Source organism: Mus pahari, chromosome 23, assembly GCF_900095145.1.
Source record: "Mus pahari chromosome 23, PAHARI_EIJ_v1.1, whole genome shotgun sequence".
NCBI classification, from domain to species: domain Eukaryota; kingdom Metazoa; phylum Chordata; class Mammalia; order Rodentia; family Muridae; genus Mus; species Mus pahari.
In genome coordinates, this window is record NC_034612.1 from 3,994,386 (window position 1) to 4,003,993 (window position 9,608).

General features: G+C 54.7%; 1 protein-coding gene across 2 annotated transcripts; it reads left to right on the plus strand.

Moving 5' to 3' along the window:
• The first annotated feature begins 736 nt into the window (after positions 1 to 736).
• On the plus strand, positions 737 to 9,608 carry Ung (uracil DNA glycosylase). 2 transcript variants are annotated; one of them, XM_021186987.2, is made up of 7 exons: positions 737 to 877; positions 1,586 to 1,780; positions 2,367 to 2,462; positions 6,079 to 6,176; positions 6,519 to 6,607; positions 7,531 to 7,709; positions 8,558 to 9,579. In XM_021186987.2, exons 1-7 carry the CDS (start codon positions 755 to 757, stop codon positions 8,696 to 8,698), a joined length of 921 nt encoding a protein of 306 aa, XP_021042646.1. In that variant the 5' UTR covers positions 737 to 754; the 3' UTR covers positions 8,699 to 9,579. The 2 variants fall into 2 exon arrangements, with proteins under 2 accessions (XP_021042646.1, XP_021042647.1); XM_021186988.2 differs by lacking the exon at positions 737 to 877 and having other exon boundaries at positions 1,457 to 1,780; positions 8,558 to 9,608.

The following is a 9,608-nucleotide window of genomic DNA, read 5'->3' on the forward strand; positions in this document are numbered from 1 at the left end:
ATGCGAAGATTTTAGAGGGCCAGCTGCGGAGAGGCAAGCCGCCTGGAGAACTGCTAAGAAGTTGGGAGTCTAGTCAATTCAGATTGGGAGGCTGTAACCCAGGCTAGCCCCTAACAGCCTGTGTCGCCAAGGTGGGCCTTGTGTCCCTGATCCTCCTGCCTCCACCTCCCTGATGCTGGGCTTACAGGGTGCGCCACAGGAGGGTTTTTCCTGGGCAGCGGTCGAGGTTGAATTTACACCTGCAAAAGATCGCTCAGTAGAAAAAGAGTAGCTGGGATTGTTGTACTAGAGGGAAGGATATAACTGAGAGCTGCACAACTGAACGTTAGTCTAAGGTGAGTGCGGGAGAGGTAAAGTACAAGGGGGGTGTGTATGGCTCGGTGGTCAAGCGGGTGCTCAGCACGCACAAAGGCCCTGAGTTCAATCCCCGAAGGGGACTGAAAAGGAGGAGGAAGGGAGGGAAGTGTATCTGGGGAGGTGGGACATTTCGGGGCTAAAACTCGGAGGCCACCAACCTTTACATCAGGAAGACCTGGAGAAAAGCCACTTTAGAGCAAGGGCAGGCTCGCCCGACCTCGTAAGCCCCACCCACCCAGGGGCGGGGCCGCAGCCCCTCCCCACACATGCGCGCTGGATTCCCCACCGCCCCCTGCCCAGCCAGCCTCCCCGTCTCCAGCAGGAGCCCGCGCGGGTGGCGGCGTGCCAACCGTGAGCACGGCTGCGACAGTCCCGGAGCTCCGTGCTCGGCGCAGGCATGATCGGCCAGAAGACCCTATACTCTTTCTTCTCCCCGACCCCCACCGGGAAGCGGACCACGCGCAGCCCCGAGCCGGCCCCGGGGAGCGGAGTGGTGGCCGAGATCGGCGGCGATGCGGTGGTGAGATGAGCAGGGTAGCGCGGGTCGCGGGGGAAACGGCGGGGTCCCGGGCAGGAGCGCCGCGCACGCCGCTGCTCGGGCAGACTGGGACACCCTAGAGGTTCAAAACAGCCGGGCGCTGTTGGTCGCCGCCATGCCGAGGCACTAGCCAATGGGGATGGGGCCCGGTCGCCGCAGAGCCAATCGGTGTGCAGCGTGCCCGCCCCGCTCCTCGCGTGGTCCAATCAAAAGCGGCAAGGGGCGGGAGCTGTTTTTGCCGCGAAAAGCCCACGTGGAGGGTCTTGGGTTTGGCGCGCGGGGCAGCACCCGGTAGCGCGGGACTGCGGTGCCGCGGGGTCCCGGGCAGGAGAGCGGTGCGCGCCGCTTACCGGCCAGACTGGGACACCTTAGGGGTCCGAAACAACCGCGCGCGTCCACGGCCGCCATGCCGAGACTTCTACCAATGGGGACGGAGCTCGGCCGCCGCAGAGCCGATGGGTGCGCAGCGTGCCCGCCCCGCCCCCTGTACGGTCCAATCAGAATCGGCAGGGGCGGGAGCTGTTTTGCCGCGAAAAGCCTGCGTGGGCGCGGAGGCGGGCGCAGCGGGGTCCCCTGCTCGGCGGGACCATGGGCGTCTTGGGGCGGCGGTCTTTGCGGTGGGCGCGGAGCCTGCGCGCGACGCGGGGAGCGAGGCTCCGGAGCCTGACTCCCGATCCCGACTCCCGGCAGGCCAGCTCCGCCAAGAAGGCTCGGGTGGAGCAGAGCGAGCCAGGCTCACCGCTCAGCGCCGAGCAGCTCGTCCGCATCCAGAGGAACAAGGCCGCGGCGCTGCTCAGACTCGCCGCCCGCAACGTGCCCGCCGGCCTCGGCGAGAGCTGGAAGCAGCAGCTGTGCGGGGAGTTCGGGAAGCCGTACTTCGTCAAGGTCGGTGGGCGCGGGTCCAGCCAGCCTCCCCCTGTCTCCCTCCCTTTCCGTGCCACACTTGACAACGATGCCGGGCTGTCTGGGTTACAGTAAGGGCGGGAAGGTGGCGTCGTGGCTTCGTTTTTACGTGGAGGAGGGCGCGTAGAAGTCACAGGACAACTTGGGGGGGAAAAAAAGAATCTCACTATCACGTGGGTCCGCGGGTTAAGTCGGGTTGGCGGGCTGGGCGCCAGCTGCCTTCGTGGCTTTTTGTAGTAAGTCACTTATCTGGTTTACCCCAAATCCAGCAAACCCTGGGTAGTGAACCATCAACCAGAGTGAATGAAATGACCTTTGGTCTTTTATTAAAAGTCCGGAAAGACGATCGAGGCCACAGACCGTAATCCCAACTCTTGTTAGCTGGGGGGTCGGAGGGGCTGGGGGTGAAGGCCAGCCTCAGATTCTGTGCTAAAGTTTGGGTTTAAATCATGCACACACACACAAACAGACGAGGTTTCAAACACCCTTTATAAATATGGTTTTCAACCCTAGTTTTTAGTTTCTGGTGAGACTGTGCTTTTAAGCCTCCTTTTATCTTTTAAACTAGCTAATGGGATTTGTTGCTGAAGAAAGGAAACACCACAGGGTCTATCCGCCCCCGGAGCAGGTGTTCACGTGGACCCAGATGTGTGACATCCGAGATGTGAGTAAAGCTGGGGTCTGGTTAGGGAGGAATCTTAAGTGTTTTGGTGAAGCCACGGGCTGTTTCATAGTGAATATTTGATGGTAGAAGTGGAAGGTTGTATTCGGGGGTGGAAAGTTGTGTGTGTCTCCAGCTGTTTATTCTTTTAACCAGAACAAAAAAAAATGCACATACATATTTGCTTGTGTGCTTGCTTTATTATTATTATTATCCCTTTGTTATATGTTAGCACTAGTTTATTTCAGTCTATTGAGCGTAGGCAATGGGGCTGTAGAAGTGAGTTTATTTCTGCTCACAAGGTGTGTGGGGGAAAGGCAGAGAGAAGCCTTGTGGTCCCATATACTAAGCACCTGAGGGTTGGAGCCCAGCCTGGGCCATTTAAGACCCTGATTCAACAAAACAGAAGGCAAAAACAAGGGCGGTTGTATCTTCCACAGACGAGGAGGGCTGGCCTGCGGGTATTATATTCAGGTTGCCTGCCTAGCTAGTGCGACAACCCTGCATGAATGACCATCCAACCGAATGGTCCTTGGTTAGCTCTTATCTTCCCGGTCATGGCTTCTTTGTCTTCCTCATCCACCCTTTCTCAGAACTGATAAAGAGATACCTCGAATGAGTAGATCTCTCACAAGCTGAATAAGTCAGCTTCCAACAACCTTCAGCAGAGATGGCATGGCCTCAGGCTTAGAGGGCCACACCACTCTGTAACTGTTCCTCTTACCTGCCACGGCCTTTGTGGATAGGATTGAGCCAGGACCTCTGAGCTGTGCCTTTTTTATTTGTAGAAAGATCTACGTCACCAAGACTGGCTTTGAACATACTCTAGTTCAGGCCTACCTTAAATTTCTGGCCCAGCTGGGTAGTGGTGATGCACACCTTTGATCCCACCACTTGCGAGGCAGAGGCAAATATAGATCTATAGTTAGAGGACAGCTTGGTCTACAAGAGTTGAGTTCCAGGACCATACAGAGAAAAACCCTGTCTTAAAAGAGTATAGTGGGCTGGTGAGATGGCTCAGCAGATAAGAGCACCCGACTGCTCTTCCAAAGGTGCAGAGTTCAAATCCCAGCAACCACATGGTGGCTCACAACCATCCTTAACGAGATCTGACTCCCTCTTCTGGAGTGTCTGAAGACAGCTACAGTGTACTTACATATAATAAATAAATAAAATCTTTAAAAAAAAAAAAAAAGAGTATAGTAGGGTCTCAAACAAACACAAACCCTTCCAACTCTCTAGTTTGGTTTTTTTCTGTTTTGATTTTTTTTTTTTCCTTATTGCAGTGCTGGGGGTCAAATTCATGGTCTTGGTTGTTGTGCTTCGCCATTGAGCCACACACCTGTAGTCTTGGGGTTTTGATGCCCCACCCTCATCCCACAAGTACCTGAGATTGGAGCCTGAGCAGGCAGCCCTGGTCATGTCACACGGTGCAGGCAGAGTTGTTCCTGGACTGCTCTAGAGCGCCGAGTGATACAACAACACACACAGAGAAAGTGTGTGTGTGTGTATGTGTGTGTGTGTGTGTGTGTTCAGAACAGCTTAAAGGAGTTGGTTCTTTCCCTCTGGGATTGAACTCAGTATGGGGGAGTAAAGCAGCTTTACCCACTGAACCATCTCAACCCTGGAGTTTATGTTTGTGAGCAACACTTAGTGGTTGTTGTACAGGGTGTGGTGACATTGCAGTCCATTTGACACACATCCATTACCTCAGGCTCTTCATTTTTTATTTTTAATGTACATTGCTGATTTGATGGCGTGCATCTGTCTGTGTAAGGACATAAGGATCCCTGGAACAGGAGTTCACAGTTGTGAGTTCCCATGTGGTTGCTGGGAATTGAACCCAGCTCTGCCCCCCCCCCCCCCCCCAGCAGCCAGGACACTTAACCTCTGAGCCATCCCTCCAGCTCCTGTCTTTGTTTATAATAGATTTGCGCATGTATGCAGTGCCTGCGGAGGCCAGAAGAGGGCCCATGGGTGCTGGGAGGTGAGCCCAGGTCTTGTGCAAGCGCGCCCAGTGCTCCTAACTGCCACACCGTCTCTGCAGCCTTTATCTTTACTCTGTACTTGGAGCCTTCCAGTCCTCGACTATTTTTGGAATATCTCATTGTTATCAGCTGCGGTTACCACTGCAGGTTACCCAGTGTGCTGAGGAGGACTGGAAGTTGTTCCTCCTGCCCGCTGGCCCTTTCCCTCCTTCCCAGGTTCTGCTAGTGGCTGTTCTCTGCTTGCTTCTGTTTCAGTTGGTCAGGAGGCCTGAGGGGTGCCTGTAGGCTCTTAACTATTGCCCGCCTTTGCCAGCTTTCCCGTATGTCATCCACTGTCACTTCAGTATGTGTCTAGGCCACGTGAACTGTGGAAGTGCAGTCTGCGGGCGCTCTTTTTTTTTTTTTTCTCAAGATAAGAGTTTCTCAGTGTAGCCCTGGCTGTCCTAGAACTCACTTTGTAGACCAGGCTGGCCTCGAACTCAGAAATTCGCCTGCCTCTGCCTCCCGAGTTACGGGGATTAAAGGCGTGTGCCACCATGCCTGGCTGTGTCCCTTGCCCCTACCTGTTATGGCCCTCATCTCCCCTGATACTATAGGCAGGTGATCTCTGCTTGCCCGGGGCATCTTGAGGCTTTTGGTTCTTTCCTCTGTCATTGTCAGCGGCCCTGGAGATCTCACGGGTCAGTCAGTCAGTCAGCAGCTGACTGCAGGAGCCATGAAGCAGGAGAGTGGGCCGCCATGCTTTGCCACGCCTGACCCTCAGCGAACCCCACAGCTCACACCTCAGAAAGTGGAACCCGGGGTCCTTTTTCTTAGTTCTTAGACACCAAAGTGTCTGGCAAGGATTTCTGTTAAAGAGCACACGGGCTCAGGGAAACCAGGTGTTCTGTCCCCACTTGTCCTTGACCTGCCACTGGAGTCCTAGAACAGGAAGGGGAAAGCGCCTGCAGCTGACTTTAAGGGTGCTAGACTGAAAATTCTAGAAAGGACAGGGACGGTGTCCAGAGATCGACCTTTCAACGCCTTAGAAAGGCACCTATCCGCATGGCCTGCCAGGCACTCCCACACCTGTGACCTGGCCTCATTGTCTTGGTGCTGTGGGGTACCGGAGTCCAGGTGCAGATCTGGGGGGGGGGGGGGCTTAGGTGGCACTTTGCCCAGCTGTGGTTTCCCATGAGAAGAGACGAGGGGACAGCCTAGACAAGCTTACTGTGACAATATAGGAAGTGGTAGCGGGCATACAGAACGTAGGCACAGGAGTGTCACCTATGAGGGAGACAGTCTGCACTCATGCAGTCCACAGGCTGCAGGGACTCTATTGCATAGGTAACAGAACTGTTAGCTTACAGCACTGCCTCTCCCCACCCCACCCCGAGAGGTGGCGTGGGCTAGGATGTGTTTCCTAGGGGTACCACTTGTTACGGGTTTTGTTGTGTGGGAAGTGAAGAGAAACACCACACTGCACAGAGGCCGGATGAGGGTCGAGGGGCGGGGTTGTCACTGGGGGTGCTGGTGTGACCCCCGCTGCTCCGTTTTAAGTCCTCTGCCGAGCAGCTGCAGGGCTACGGTGTCTGTGTTTCTGCCATGTGCTGCTTTGAACTGAACCTGGTATTGTCTGATCGCATTCACAGGTGAAGGTTGTCATTCTGGGACAGGATCCCTATCATGGACCTAATCAAGCTCATGGGCTCTGCTTCAGCGTCCAAAGACCAGTTCCACCCCCGCCCAGGTACACCCCCACTGCAGATGGCTTCCGGCAGGCTGTTCTGGCAGGCCCTAGGTGGCATTGTTGGTATGGACTGGGTCACTGAGGACTGGCACTGCTCTGGGCTTTTGTATGTACACTTAGGAAGTGGGTTGTGACTGCAGGGCTCACCTGGTTTCCAGCCTGCATGTGGGTGGAGGTCTGTGACCGGGTGACCTGACAGGGCAGTATTAGCCAATGCTACGGTTGCTGGTCCCTCCCAGGCTGGCGTTATGTCACTAACCTTTTCAAGCCCATCTTGGAAACTCAGATTTACAAACTGCTGGGGATTCTGGTTGACTGTGCTTTTCTCGGTCTCATTTTCAGTTTGGAAAACATTTTTAAAGAGCTGTCTACAGACATCGATGGTTTTGTTCATCCTGGCCATGGGGATCTGTCAGGGTGGGCCCGTCAAGGTAACCAACCCTGGCTGGGCTTGTCTGAGAACAATGCTGGCCTCCCACCCTGCCCTGGGGTGTGTGTGTGTGTGCGCGCGTGTGCGTGCTCACGGGCGTGTGTGCTCACGGGCGTGTGTGCGCACGGGTGTGTGTGCACGAGTGCTGGTTTTGGTGGAAGGGAGGCAGAGACAGCGCTTTCCCTGGAGCTGAGGTTCCAGGCGGTGTATCCAGTATCCATCGTGGGTGCTGGGGATTGACCTCCGGTCCTCTGTGATTACAAGAGTGTGCTCAACTGCTCAGCCACCTCCGTGCCCCGTTGCTTACTTGTAAATGATGGCCACACTGCGGGGGGGGGGGGGGGCTCTGATGAGGCCCGGGAGGCCTGTTACACCTGTTGTCCTCAGCTGCTCCTGGCCGGCTATTCTTAGCATCTAACAGATGGATTTTGTTGCCATCAACTATTTGGGATCCATTCTCTTCTGGTTCTTTAATGTCAATTAGGATTTGTATTTTTTGAACACTTTGTTTTTTGTTTTTTTTATTATTTGGTTTTTCGAGACAGGGTTTCTCTGTGTAGCCCTGGCTGTCCTGGAACTCACTCTGTAGACCAGGCTGGCCTCGAACTCAGAAATCCGCCTGCCTCTGCCTCCCGAGTGCTGGGATTAAAGGTGTGCACCACCACACCCGGCGAACACTTTGTTTTTTAATACCCCAAACTGGAAGATGCCATGGAACATAACACCCTGGGTGCTGCTCACAGGTCCCTCCATGCTGCTCCTGTTGGAACAGTGTGTGTGTGTGTGTGTGTGTGTGTGTGTGTGTGTGTGTGTGTGGCCTGAGTTCAGTTCTGCCCTGGGTCTGTTGTGAGTACTGTGGTCGTCTGTAACCGACGGTCTGTTTGGCTGAGCCGTCTCTAACCTTCCTCCCCACTGTGCTCACAGGTGTCCTCCTCCTCAATGCCGTCCTCACTGTCCGCGCCCACCAAGCCAATTCCCATAAGGAGAGGGGCTGGGAGCAGTTCACGGATGCGGTCGTGTCCTGGCTGAATCAGAACCTGAGCGGCCTCGTCTTCCTCCTCTGGGGCTCTTATGCTCAGAAGAAGGGCAGTGCCATCGACAGGGTGTGTCTTCTAGCTCCTTTACAGAGAGCCCGGGGTGCCCGCTCATGTGCACAGCATAGAGTCTACCTGTGGCTCATGTGATCCCAGGACCTAGGAGGGTGTGGTGGGGAAGTGCCCCGTGGGCAAGCCTGGGCTATGGAATGAGACCGTGCGTGCACCGTCCATTATAGTCACAGTTGGGTTTTCACTGACGGCTGACTGAGTTCAGACTCAGCGGGGACGGATGCTCAGTGTGGTTAGCAGTCAGCAACAGAAGTGTCGGCCTGCCCTGCAGTGGGGGTACCACGTCCCTGGCACCCCTTGTTTGTGAGTCCAGTGTCCTGCTTCTGAGAAACTTGGATACAGTTTCCCCCGATTGCATAGGCAGGGAACCCTTAGGGCAGAGCACTTCATCTTCTCCCTGGCTCTGCTTCACAATGGGCACTCACTGACAAAGCCTGTCACTGAAGTGAGGACCCGAGCCAGCCGCGTGGCTGAAAATGTCCTGACTCCAGAGAGACTGCCCTCATTCCCGGGCTGGCCGCCAGCATTTGTCTGTAGTGATGACCGTGGGTGGGTGTAGACAGGGCAGAGGTGGGAGCATGGGTGTGGGAAGGAGAGGGGAAGGGAAGACTCCCAGTTAAAGAAAGGGCTTCCAGGGCCCAGGCTCCTGAGAGCCATGCAGTGAGACTGAACCTGGTGTGCCACACACGTCTCTGGCTTTGAGGATGAGAACACTCCCTCAGTGTAATGTGAGCACTGGATTTTGTGAATACTGGGCATAAACACACCTTAGGTGGGCAGGGCGGGGAATGCACAGCTGACTGGAGGTGCGGTGACCGCCTACTTTGCCCTCTGTCCTTCTACAGAAGCGTCACCACGTTCTGCAGACGGCTCACCCTTCCCCACTGTCAGTGTACAGAGGGTTCTTTGGATGTAGACATTTTTCTAAAGCCAATGAACTGCTCCAGAAGTCTGGCAAGAAGCCCATCGACTGGAAGGAGCTGTGACCCCACCCACCTGCCCAAGGGGCAGTGTCTGTCTGTCTGTCCGCGGCGGTGCTTTCAACTGCTGCTGCCGAAGCTTTTGCCAGTTAAGTTCTAAGTTCCTTGTGTGAGTGGAGAAATGAAACGGATCTCTATAGAACCATCATGAGCCAACCAGGACACAGAAACTGCAGCTCTGTCAGGCAGAACCTCTTGCCTGGCACTAGGTTTGAGTTCTCCAGGACCGGCCAGGTGACTGTCAACACGCCTACTTCTCAGAGACCAGGGGACACACCCTCATCCGGTGGGCCGCGCTGGGGTGGGAGGAGAGATCTTCACCTTTTGCTCAGCAGTTTGGTGCCTGCTGCTGCCTGCTTTATCCTTTAGAGTTAGAGATTACAGTGTCCGTGTGTGTGCTTCAAAAGGCCCTTTTGTCTCGAAAGGAACCCTTGGGTGTTTGGTGAGTCCTGAGAAATCTGGCTTACAATTGAATGTGCTTCCTGGTCACAAAGGGCGTGGGTTCTCACAGTGGCCACTCTCCATCCTGTGTCTTGCCTTCGCATTGGCAGGCTCTGAAGTTGAGCGAAGCAGGAATGGGTTTGATTTGTTTTTACGTGAGGGTGGGTGGGTTTTCCTGTGCCCGTGGAGCTCTTGTTGCCTCCTCGCTGCAGACAGCAGACTGGCGCACGTGGTGTGTGTGGTACTGGGGATACAACTAGAAGGTGCTGTTTCTTACGGGCTGAGTTCACACAGATTGTTTTTTGCAACACTGGAGAATATTATTATTTTACAAGGTAGGCAGGTACAGTTATTTTTTCTATTTTTTTTATTTTTGAAAAACAATCTTCACTGAGTTTACAAGCTGGATTCCGTGGGTCCAGCCGGTTAGAGCTGTGGCCTGCCTGACTAGGATAATAAAAGTTGGTTGACACTT

Bases quoted from the DNA above. Each gene is read 5' to 3' on its own strand.
- Ung (XM_021186987.2), top strand. From the start codon at position 755: ATGATCGGCCAGAAGACCCTATACTCTTTCTTCTCCCCGACCCCCACC. The intron at 878-1,585 runs GTGAGATGAGCA...GACTCCCGGCAG, and splicing joins AGATCGGCGGCGATGCGGTG to GCCAGCTCCGCCAAGAAGGC. The intron at 2,463-6,078 runs GTGAGTAAAGCT...TCGCATTCACAG, and splicing joins AGATGTGTGACATCCGAGAT to GTGAAGGTTGTCATTCTGGG.